Genomic DNA, 12,917 nt, shown 5'->3' on the forward strand with positions numbered 1-12,917 from the left:
CCCTTGGCCAATCAGAATCAGAAATACTTTAATAATCCCAGAGGGAAATTACTGTTTCAGTACAACCGCCATCATATACATCACAAACATTTCAGGGGGAGACGATTTACTGAGATCATGCTGCCAAGGACGCCGCTTACACGGTGCCCACAGGGCGCTACCATTACTCTGTGGAAAGATAGTAGCCACAATAGGGGGAGGAAAAAACACATATTTTTGAGATATCAAAAACCTCAGCATGATAAGCACAAACAAGACGAGACGCATAAAAGCAGAAAGATAAACATTGGAGACCAGTTGCGTGTAAGTTCATATGTTGTTGTGAGCATCAGTTATGTGTATCTGTTTGGGTGAAATGTTTATATTTCCATGAACACTCTCCAGAGGCCATTGTCCTTGATGTCATCAGCCGGCCAACAGTTCAGACAGCATCCGCAGATGTCTGCGGGGGAGGGGGGAGCAGGGGATAGTTCTGAGCACTACGCCATAACAAACCAGGAGTAGAGATAGGGAAGGCATAATCCAAATACTTTATTTGTTATTGGGACAAGCTGCACTAACTTTCCCGTCAGCTTTAAGTCTTTACTGGCTCCAAATGGCGAAATCCAATATTCCAAATTAGTTGGGCTTTTCCGCGTTTCACTTCCAGATTTTACCCATCTCCCCTTGAGTTCAACAACCGAAGCCAGTCTGCGTACCAGCACATCCAGCTGTTCGGCTCTGCTCCTACAACATCCAGGTCTGTTCGTTCATCGCCTTAGTGATCACGTCATATGCAGCCGGTGGACTGATCAAGGCCAAATGGCTACAGACATTCGCTGTATTTGCTGATACATAAAAAATTAACCAAAACCAATAAGTAGAAATCCAAGTATCATGAATCCAAACATGTATACGTCTCCACATCCAGGACTGACAACGTCGAAGACACCATTTTCCATCCAAGAATATAGGGTGTATCCCACAAGATGAGTCAAATCGGGACTAGACGGGTCCCCCTATCGCTGCCTACACGTCGAAAAAATTTCATCAATAGCATTGTGAGACCAGCTTACCAGATCCATGGTTTTCAGAGTTCGGTGATATGAAGAAAGTGCTCAGAAAGACAATACATAGCAGCAGAAGCAGGAGAGGGGGGATGGCGGGTGAAGAGCTGGAGAGGAGAGAAAAAACATGACCCATCTCGAAAAGAGACAGAACAGGGTCACTGAAAAGCAGTATGTTCCAGCTTGAGTCCACTCAGTTTGATCCTGCTCCTGAGCAGGGCCAGAGAAACCCAGGCTGTTCCTGGGGAGGGAAAAAAAAAAAAAAAGTGGGTTGACCTGAGCAGAAAAGGCCAAACCTAGCCAGTGGAAATGGGGCTTAGGCGTTATATAGATTAATTACTCGGACTGATTTATTATTTTTTTAAAGCTCCCATTTCAGTTAATAACAATTATATTTTTGTTGCGCAATTATACACTGTTTAAAAGTCATTTAATGTTTAATAAATAACTCTGTCTGTTAGGTATTGTCAGGTGGATATCAGCTCTACGTACAGTCATGTACTGTAGAACTGATATCAGGACAATAGTTGAAAGGGATAATTTGAGCACTGGCGATCTTTTAACAGTAAACTCTGCACACATATAGAATGAGTGACAACAAAAAAATTTAATTAAATTAGCTTAAAGAACCACATTTGGCATGTGTTTCAACCCATTCACAATGCAAATCCTGAGATAAACAAAACATTCTTTGACAAAATAACATTTTAAAGAAAGATTTTCTCAGCAAGAATCTGTAAACTTTAGGAACGCTTGATTTTACTAATGCGATTATACCTCTGGGAGGCTAGGGGTTGCTGTGGTGATAGGGTGCTAAAATTGGTTACACAAAACGCCTTTAAATCGACATTAATATTCCATGTTAATGCGTTAATAATAATGTTTGTGGCCCTATCGAACGATGGTGGAGCAAAACGAGATAAACCTTATGTTTGAAACGAACAATATCCGGAAATCAGAAGTTACCAGAAGCTAATAGCATTTTGGCTAGCGGACTTTTGGCGCTAACTTTAATAAGCTTCGGCTCTATTTAAGCCATAATGAGTGGGCCAGATAATGCAAACATTAATATCCCAACAGTGTATAAAACTCTTGTGGAGATAACGTTTGTTATAACCATAAAAACACACTCAAATTATATCTACAATGGCATTGTATCAATATGCTAACAGGAACTATGTTGGTCAGCTCCAAGTGTTGAAAACATGATGTGGACACATCAAACAAACTTTCCAGACAACCATTTAACTTTCCCTGTTTGCTTCTCTGCCAAACCTGTTGGTGCCTCGTGTGAGTTCGGTTCACTTTGGCCTTCCAAGGAAGAGAGCAGTGGTCCAGGAAAACGTTGGTTATTTCAGCAGCGGGCTAGCATGTGGCTCTGTGGCTAGCTGAAACGTGGTCAGAGCCGGGCAGGACGGTCCGATGTCCTGCATACAGTCTCTGAGCTCTCAGCTGTGTGAGGGAAGGCAACCAATCCGCCGTCTCGTGTCTGCTTTCCTGCAACAGCTAACAAAAATAAACAAAGCTTTTTAGGCATTCTTTACTTTGCAGCTGGTTGCGCAGAAGACAGACTGCAACTTAGCTTCGATCTAGTCTGTGAATCTCTGAACTCAGTCGGGTACTCCGCTCCACAGAGGACGAGTTTCTCTCCTTGAGAGTTACAGGAAGAAGTGTGAAGAGTCTGAAAAGCTGTCTAGGCTCATAGCAGGGAATCCCTGTTGCGAGGGGCTGTCCCTGCGTGGGTGTGAAATTCCTTGCTCACAATCCATTTTGATTCCTCCCCCATGTCGCATGTTGTTCAAAATTCAATCTGAATTTTGCCATGGCGCGATGACATTACATTTGTTTACATATAATGAAAACCTGATATTTAAAGGAACAATACGAAAAATATAATTATTTCAAAAAGAACGAAAAAATACTTTTGTTACGAACTAAAGGTATCTTTTTAATAGACTATGGTATGATGTCACACCATCTCTGTGTCGTTCTAAGTTCTCTTGTATACATAAGATAAGATATACTTTATTAATCTCACAGTGGAGAAATTCACTTGTCACATTGGCTCAATAATCAAAAGAAGGGTGCATGAGGTATATACAGTGTGTCTATATATATGAGAAAAAAGAAAGCAGAGATTTAAGATGACTTATGTAAATTTAAGTGACTTGTATACATATGGATTTGGCGTTGTGCATTAAAGTGGTACCAGGTAAAGAACAGTGAGGTAGCTGTAGTCTCTTATTTAGCGGGGTTATTGCACAGGTTATTGCACTGGGTATTAAATAGTAATTGCACATTAGTTATTAAATGGTAATTGCACATTAGTTATTGCACAAGTTATTGCAGTTATAGTGCAGCATTGTAAAGTCTGATGGCAGCTGGGATGAATGACTTGCAGTAGCGCTCCTTTTTACAGACAGGGTGTATAAGTCTGTCACTGAAGGAGCAGCCCGGACCGTCTCATAAAAGTGTTTCAGCTGCGGGATCGGGCTACCAGCAGTGCAGAGCTTGCTCAGGAATAGCAGCAGGCAGGTGTGAGTGCATCTGCACGCACTGTGAGGCGGAGACTCTTGGAGCAAGGCCTGGTCTCAAGGAGGGCAGCAAAGAAGCTACTTCTCTCCAGGAAAAACATCAGGGACAGACTGATATTCTGCAAAAGGTACAGGGAGTGGACTGCTGAGGACTGTGGTAAAGTCATTTTCTCTGATGAATCCCCTTTCCGATTGTTTGGGACATCTGGAAAACAGCTTGTTTGGAGAAGACGAGGTGAGCGCTACCACCAGTCTTGTCTCATGCCAACTGTAAAGCATCCTGAAACCATTCATGTGTGGGGTTGCTTCTCAGCCAAGGAAGTTGGCTCTCTCACAGTCTTATCTAAAAATACAGCCATGAATAAAGAATGGTACCAGAATGTCCTCCGAGAGCAACTTCTCCCAACCATCCAAGAGCAGTTTGGTGATGGGCTTTTCCAGCATGATGGAGCACCTTGCCATAAAGGAAAGGTGATATCTATCTGGCTCAGGGAGCAAAACATAGAGATTTTGGGTCCATGGCCTTGAATCTCCCCTGATTTTAATCCCATTGAAAACTTGTGGTCAATCATCAAGAGACGGGTGGAAAAATTCAAACCTAGGAATTCTGACAAAATGCAAGCATTGATTGTTCAAGAATGGACTGCTATCAGTCAGGATTTGGTCCAGAAGTTGATTGAGAGCATGCCAGGGAGAATTGCAGAGGCCCTGAAGAAGAGGGGTCAACACTGCAAATATTGACTTGCTGCATTAACTCATTCTGTCATTAAAAGCTTTTGTTACTCATAATGTGATTGCAATTGTATTTCTGTACGTATGTGATGACAACATCTGACATACGCACATGAAAACCAGAGGGCAGCAGATCATGTGAAAATATAATATTTGTGTCATTCTAAATATTTTTGGCCATGACTGTACTGCCACCTCCAAGTTTGTGACGTCACTGTGCGGTATCGGCTGTAGAGCAAGTCCCAATGCCCTATCTGTCCCCTTGTAAATAAATACCCGTTTTCATGCCGAAATATATTTTTTAACCTCTTAAACAAAGATAGTCATGGTATTAAGCATTTAAATTTAAAGTATTACTAATTTTACATCTTTTTATGTCTAATTAGAGACATAAAAAGACAACAAATAAGCATGTGACGGTGCAGCACGGTTCACATCTTTTTATGTCTAATTAGAGACATAAAAAGACAACAAATAAGCATGTGACGGTGCAGCACGGTTCATCCCGCTGACACGCACGCACGCACGCACTCGCACACACGCACACACACAAAGTAATTCACGTGCGCACACACTCATTCAACTACGTGTCCCTCTCTGTGTATAATTGCAGTCGGATCGCTTTACCTACTCACTTTTTTCCCTTGTAAGATGTGGCGCGACTAAGGGTGCACACTTGGCAACGCTCATGAATCGGAACTCATACATTTACACTTAAACACATACACACGTTTGCACTCACCCAGGTAGTGATGTTTTGTCCGACTGTGGCGTTCGAGGGAAAGTGGGCGTAATACTTCCGGTTTCTTTTTCCTGTTTTTTTTTTTTTTTTTTTTTCATAAATGGAAGGTTAATTGTATTTTTTTAACTAAAGAAAGTAGCTTTGGAATAGAACCAGGATATAAATATGTTGTTTTCTTGGATAAGTGTTTTTTTGTGTTATGTAATAAAATGAATGCTCAATTGTTTGCAGATCTAATTGTAGGGCGGGGCTTAGAATTTATAAGAAGAGCTGCTGGCCCTATTGAGTCAGTCTGGCCTGGTTACAGAGAAGGTAACGTCACTTTTCAGAATTCAAACTGCTGAAAGTACTTTAAATATAAAATTATTACATACTTTTCAATAAATGATAAGTTAATTTCCATTTGAATGTCCTTTAGTGGAGGCATCTATGTTGGTCCAGTGTTTCCCGCAGGAATTTGCTCAGGCGAGGCGGTAAGTTTGGGGGGGGAGGTGTACGACACGTTTTCCGCGGACCGACTCGCGGAGCGGGGGGTATCCATGTGTTTTTTCCCTGCCATTCACGTACGCGCGAAAGCAACAACAACAAACCGCGTGTTAACGTCACATTTTTTATTTTTTTGGAATGTTGCCGAGGCGGTAGCGTGAGTTTGGCGAGGCAGCTGCCTCGCCAAGATAGCGCTGTGGCAAACCCTGTGGTCAAGAACAGTACTGCCACCTCCCAGTTTGTGACGTCAGGTTGCGGGATCGGCTGTTGAGCAAGTCCCAATGCCCTATCTGTCCCCTTGTAAATAAATACCCGTTTTCATGCCGAAATATAGTTTTTTGCCTCTTAAACAAAGATAGACATGGTATTAAGCATTTCAATTTAAAGTAATACTAATTTTACATTTTAGAGACATGAAAAGACAACAAATAAGCATTGAAGTACAGTTTATGGTTTGGGTTCTGCAATGTTATCAGGGAGTAAAACTCATCTCATCTAAAAACTCTTCTCAACCTCTGCTCAAAATGGTGATTTCCCAAATCTACTTTCAGCAGTTATCAGTTATTGCAACCGTAAACTGCAGAAAATACGGGCATAGCGGTTCTTTCTGCCTTTACTCTGCTCCTGTCAGGATGAGCTCCAGTGCGTTATGAGACGAGGGATATTTCAGCATCACTTATTTTAGAGCCCAAACACTCGACTTCACTTTCAGAAACAAGCCCAAAAAACTGCAATCTGCAACTCATGAAATTTACAAGCGACTTTAAAAAAGAAGTGAATGCTGCTTGTCGGGACTTTGAAGCAATCAACTGGTTCCCTTATATAGGAAATTTTTGACCAATCTGTATAATCTGACTGATTTTGACTTTGTAAAGTGCCCCGAGATGACATGTTTCATGAATTGACGCTATATAAATAAAATTGAAATCTGAAATTGAAGACCAAAGTTGCATAAAATAAGTGGGCTTCGCAACAGTGAGCATTCTTTCGAAGTGTGTCATATCACTCTGCCCCTCTGGTCGAGTAAACAAATGTCCCCGCAAATACTATGTTTAAAAAAAAAGAAAAACCTACCGAAAATCCTCGCTCTCATGTCACCTCCAGAATATTGCCAAAATTTCAAATATTCTGTCCAGGAGAGATGCTGCAAAGCTAGTCCATGCATTTGTTAGTTCAAGGCGGGACTATTGTAATTCTGTACTATCACGAAGTCCACAAAATGCAGTCTGAAGCTTTCAGCTCATACAAAATGCTGCATCAAAAGTTCTGATGAAACTTAACATGAGAGATCATATTTATCCTATTTTAGTTTCCCTTCATTGGGTTCCTCTTAAATCAAGAATATCATTTAAAATTCTCCTTACAACATATGAAGCCCTTAATAATCAAGCTCCATCATATATCAGAGCTCTGATTACCCCATATGTTCCTAACAGAGCACTTCACTCTCAGACTGCAGGTCTACTGGTGGTTCCTAGAGTTGCTAAAAATAGAATGGGAGGCAGACTCCTCTCCTTTGGAACCATCTTTCAGTTTGGGTCCATGAGGCAGACACCCCATCTACTTTTAAGACTAGACTTAAAACTTTCCTTTTTGACAAATTCTATTGTTAGTGACTTAGGTTTTCCTAAGCTATGTTTTTAGTTATCCTGCTATAGGCTTATGCTGTTGGAGTACATCAGGCTCTATTTTTCTCACTCTGCTGAGTTCTCTTACTGTTCTCCAATTTGCATTGTTTGTTGTTATTTGAACTTTTAACTTTTTGTTGTCTTTTTTTTTTTTTTTTCCTCTTCATAGTAAGTACACCTGGTCTGGTGTTCCGTTAGCTGTGACATCATGCAGGGGGGACAGATCATACGATATTACCATATAACAAAGAAAGGATTCCTGGATAAATGTGTGCTACTCTGTTTTTACGTCTCTGCTCTGTCTTCTCTAACCCCCAGTTGGTCGAGGCACATGACCAATCACACTGAGCCTGGTGCTGCTGAAGGTTTTCCTCCCTGGTAAAGGGGAGTTTTCCTCTTCATTGTTGCCTCATACATGCTCAGTATGAGGGATTGCTGCAAAAACACTGACAATGCAGACGACTGTCCACTGTGGCTCTACGCTCTTTCATGAGGAGTGAATGCTGCTTGTCAAGACTCTATGCAATCTGCTGGGTTCCCTTAACTTTTTGACCAATCTGTATGATTTGATTGAATTTGACTTTGTAAAGTGCTTTGAGATGACATGTTATGAATTGCCGCTATATAAATAATTACAATTGAATTGAATTCAGGAGCAGTAAGGAAAGATGAGTCTCCATTGAGTAAAGGCTCTCACATACTCAGGCCTACTGTGCGCATACTGTGAGCTGCACTGACTCTCCACGTACGTTTTATCCTTCATAGTGGAGCGTACTATTGCCTACATTTCTTGTGGCAAATTCCTACAATTCCCACACTTTCGGCCAATGGAACAAAGCAGCGGATTGAGTAGTAAAATATTTGATTAGCTAGCTGAACACCTAGAGCCATTTCTTTTCCAGCAGCCTCCCACCGCACACCTGTCAGTGCGAACAAAGAGGGAGTGTGTTGCCACACCTTCTTGCGACTGCATGCTAGAAGCAGCACAGTGTATCGAGCTTGTGGCACATATAAGACAGTTTTATGTGAAGGCTTTTTGCCGCCGAGCAGTTTATAATGTGACACGGCGTATGTGGTCGTAAAAATTGAGCTCTGCACGTACCTGCATTCGCGGAGTCCATGTACAGTCCGCCTCGAGTATGAGCGGGCCTCTGTGGAGTAAATTGCGCTTGAGTATGAGGGGGCCTTTAGACACATAAGGATATTGCTATGAAGATGGATGGGTTATTGCACAGGTTATTGCATTTCATTTTACTTTCTCATATGGAATAATTTTATATAAAGAGCCCACATCTAATTTAACTCTAACATATTAAACACAAGCTTAAAAATTGTTGAACATCATATCTGTGCCCTTCCTGCAGCTTTGAGTTCATAGGAATGTTACCCGTCTTCCAAAATTGTAACTCTAACCAATGGGTTTGAAGCCAGCATTTCACATGGGGTGGCCCCAGGGGTGTCCCAGGCTTGCTAACTGCCCTTTGAGGTAAATGCAAGGCTGCCATTATCCTTCCTCTGGAAAAAATTCTAAATTGTCTTCCCAAAAAATAGAGGAAGCACTATGCTCTTAGCTGTTTAAGTATGGTTGAGTTACATACTGGTTCTTATTGTCCCAAATTAATTTTAAGTAGCAGTTTCTGACCAGAAAAAAGACAGTTATTCAAATTTATTTTTCAATATTTATGTAAAGTTGGTGTTGTTTAAATATAAATTAAAGTTTATATGGTACAATATTAATATTAATGCTTCTAGTTTGACTTTTTCCCAGTATTGCTGATTTTGCTGTTAATTGTCACAAATGCATCTGCTCATCTCATGTCAGAGCCTAAAGCAACGACTTGGTAAGGGTAGCATCCAAGCCAGACTGGGCCGGCCCGTTGGGGTTATAACGCGTGGTGGACCTGCTGGGAGCAGAGGCGGCATCCGGGGAATGACAAGAGGAGCCTTTAGAGGAGTCAGAGGAGGAATCATTCGAGGGGCTTTGTCCCTGAGGGGTGTGTGTCCACACAGCTGCAACTGATTAAGTTACACAATACATTTTTTTAATCAGATATGCACTAAGATATGACTTTTATAATTCAGGAAAGCGAATGCCTACAGGTGGCCCCATGCGAGGCCGAGGCATGGCTAACCGTCTGCCGATGCGTAGAGGAGGCCGTTACCGTGGAGGAGTTGCTGGACGAGGAGGAGTGATGTTAAGAGGAGGTGGTCGAGGAGGAGCACCCAGGGGCAAGAGCTAACTTTCTTTTTTTAATGTTTATTTTTGTTCGCTGTAGTTGCCATCCCATCATGTTGAGAATTGCAAGCCATAGAGAAAAGAGTTTATTTTTTTTATTTTTGTTGTTGTTTTTTCCATTTACATGTTTCTTAGTGGCTGGTATTATGACAACACACAAAGTCACTAAAAATGGTTATGTAAAACATTTGTTTAAACATTTATAAGTTTTAATTAGTTAATTAATTTTTAATTATTTTGAAGATAAAGTAATTGAATAAAGAAATTGGCACATTCTGCAGATTTTTCACTTAAGCTTATTTTATGAGTAATAGAATTAAATGAGAAAATGCAAATAAGCAAGTAATTCAATTCCTTTTTTGAACAGTGAGGATGCATCTGCTGCTAAAAAAGTTCTAACATCAATATGTTATAAGTTTAGCTCTTTCTAGTTGACCTAGCATCAATACAGTGCAGCTGCCTTTGTTTTGAAAATAGTCACAAACAAAAATTGCATTATGCTTTAGTTGCATATTGTGTTCTGGATTTTTATGTTTATTTTACATTTAAAAGCAGAATGGAAATACCTTTATTGTCCCATAGTGGGAAAATATGGGTGTAACAGATAAGTAGACTGAACACACCAGACTTACACAAAAGATTAATTAATATGAAAAAAACTACATTTAAAGTTAAGCTGTAGAGCCGAACCTGTACTTACACTACATTCCCAAAAGTATTTGCTCACCTATCCAAATTATTGAAATCAAATATTCCAATCACTTCCATGGCCACAGGTGTATAAAATCAATGACCTATGCATGTTTTTATAAGCGTTTGTGAAATTATGGGTCGCTTTCAGGAGCTCAGTGATTTTCAGGATGGTACTGTGATAGAATGATAGAATGCCACCTGTGCAACAAATCTGAAATTTCATAGTCCAGCCTTGAAGAAATTTCCTTGCTCCTAAATATTCCACAGTCAAATGTCAACTGTCAACAGTCAACTGTCAGCTGTATCATAGGAAAATGGAAGTGTTTGGCAATGACAGCAACTCAGCCGCAAAGTGGTAGGCCACATAAATGTCGGAGTAGCGTCAGTGTATGCTGAAGCGCATAGTGCGAAGAGGTCGCCAACTTTCTGCAGTCAATCACTACAAACCTCCAAACTTCATGTGGCCTTCAGAGTAGCTGAAAAACAGGGTGCAGAGAGCTTCATGAAATGGGTTTACATGCACCGTTTCCCTTAGAAATGTTGTCTTGGGGGGAATTAACATCTATATAGTGCTGCTTTTTTGGACTGTTGCAAAGAGTTTTCTTCCACTTAGCTTTCCATTGACATTGCGGAATACATAAAGCAGGCATCATATTCAGGGTTTCCGCGGGTCATTAAAAAGCATTAAAAGTCAAATATATTTTTTTAAATTAAGGCCTTAATTGGCATTAAAAGTCATTAAATGTGATTATCAGTGGCATTTAAAATGCCTTATTTTTTTTCTTGAAAAATATGTTCATAAAAACAGTTTCGTCAGATATATCAGATATAACTGATTCTGCGTGTTTGTGCGGAACCAAACACGCTTAACTGCTTCCGGTTGATCGTAAAGCCGTATGTTTTTACAATATTCGGAACAGAAGCTCGAGGCAGAGAAAGAGCTAGAGAATGGGGAAAATGCAAATTTCAACAAAAGTGGGTGGAAAACGAAGAATTCGGGACATGGCTGCACCCTGTCGACGGTAAAGATGACGAAGGATTTTGCCGTGTTTTAAAAAAAAAAAAAAAAAATTAAGCTTTGCACAATGGGTGTCAATGCTTTGCGATCTCACATTAAGTCGGACAGGCAGTGGTGTAGTCCAGGGTATACGCGGGTATATGGCGCATTCCCACTTATTTTTCAGTCAGCTTTCTTTATACCAACTTCTGGAGCATGGACCGCGGAACGCATTTCAAATTGGTCAGGCCCATCAGTCCGGCGCGCATGCGCGAAAAACCCGGATGAAAGTGAACTACCCATTTATTTAACTTTTTTTCTGACGTTCCAGCACACACGCCCCGGATTTATTTCCACTTACAATCATTATATTACAGCTAACACAATATTTACAGAATAAAAATACTTTAAAAAGAAAGGTCAAACTCACCCCTGCTCTAAATATTCCCGAAAAAGTGTCTCCGTCTGCCATTATGATGGATGAAGTCCAATCGTCAAAGCATCCACTGTGGTCAAACGATCCCTGTGTGTGTGGGCGCACATCAAGCTATTTAGTCTTTTCTGGGTCATTGTTGATCTCAGATAGGTCTTGATACGACGGAGGGACGAGAAACACCTCTCAGCACTTGCAGTGGACACAGCCTTAAAGCTAGCTAAGCTAACGAAGCAAACGAAGTAGCGGTCATTTTGTTTACATCACATGACACAATCAGCCAATAGGGTAGTTCACGCGTGACGTCAGCGCTACGTCCGGTCCAGGTCCGGCGTGTAGGCACAAACAGTACTGTTCTCGTCTACTACATGAAAAGACGGGTGATTTAGAGCGTACTTTTAGTTAGTTTATTTTTGGAATCTAAACAATGCCTACGACTTGTTGTGCTCCCGGTTGCACAGAGAGGCATTCCAAATCGTTGGATGTACGTTTCTGTGGTTTACCGAAGGAGGAAGGACGAAGAAAGACATGGATATTTTCAATGAAAAGAGCGCAGGCAGACACTCCCAATGGACTGGGGGAGCCATCATGCTACGACAGAATTTGCAGTCTACACTTCATCTCCGGTAAATACAACTTAATTCTGCTCTAGTCATTGTTCTACTTAAATAGCGGCGGAGGGGAGGTGGCGATCGCTACACGGGCCGCAGAAGCGGCTGCTACAGCAGCAGCAGCCGCTTCTGCGGCTGTCTGGAGCAGTTTCTCTGTTTGCGTCCGCCATTGTGTTCGCCTTTTGCCTACCAGTCGCGCATGCGCGAAAAACCCGGATGAAAACAATAGCAGTGAACTACCCTATACATTTTTAGATGGGATGATTTATCGCTTTCTCATTGGAGAATTATGCTGCTGCCATAGACTACTGTGCATTAGAAAAAATAGCTATTGAATAATTTAATTTTATTTATATATATTATTTTACATGTTTGATCATCAAAAGTAGGTAGGGCCGCGGTCCTTGTTCTGGAGCAATATTTGTGCCGTGTGCGCAGTGAGACAGGTATCCAGCGTTTAAACATCACACGCGCGCTCAAAACCCGTTTGGCGCGCGCTCAACTCTGATAAACTCTTCTCAACCCACTATCCTCGCGCTCGTTTCCGTGTCTACTCACACGCTTGACCCGATCCTTCCACGCTCAATACCAGCTGTGCACTCGCTCGACTCTGTCTGTGCGCTCGTGACTTCAAAAACTGTTCGCCTCACCAGCCAATCACAGAGAAGTTTCTTTCCATCCAATCAGAGTAAGGCTTGCAAATACTGCATTCAGATGGATAAAATCAAAATGCTGCAGCTTTTGGCAGAAATTACTAAACATAACGGTGGGATTGAAGA

At 41.3% G+C, this 12,917-nt stretch overlaps 1 protein-coding gene across 2 annotated transcripts in view; it reads left to right on the top strand.

Moving 5' to 3' along the window:
- The window catches only part of chtopa (chromatin target of PRMT1a), a 70,587-nt gene that overhangs the window by 37,869 nt on the left and 19,801 nt on the right, over positions 1–12,917 (top strand). The window contains exons 4-5 of one of the 2 annotated variants that reach the window (XM_012856563.3): positions 8,991–9,162; positions 9,251–9,397. The exons of the other annotated variant lie outside the window; for it this stretch is intronic. Coding sequence (XP_012712017.1) covers positions 8,991–9,162; positions 9,251–9,397 — 319 coding nt within the window. The remainder of the gene's footprint in view (positions 1–8,990; positions 9,163–9,250; positions 9,398–12,917) is intronic. 2 annotated transcript variants of the gene reach the window in all.

Source organism: Fundulus heteroclitus, chromosome 13 (assembly GCF_011125445.2).
Source record: "Fundulus heteroclitus isolate FHET01 chromosome 13, MU-UCD_Fhet_4.1, whole genome shotgun sequence".
NCBI lineage: Eukaryota > Metazoa > Chordata > Actinopteri > Cyprinodontiformes > Fundulidae > Fundulus > Fundulus heteroclitus.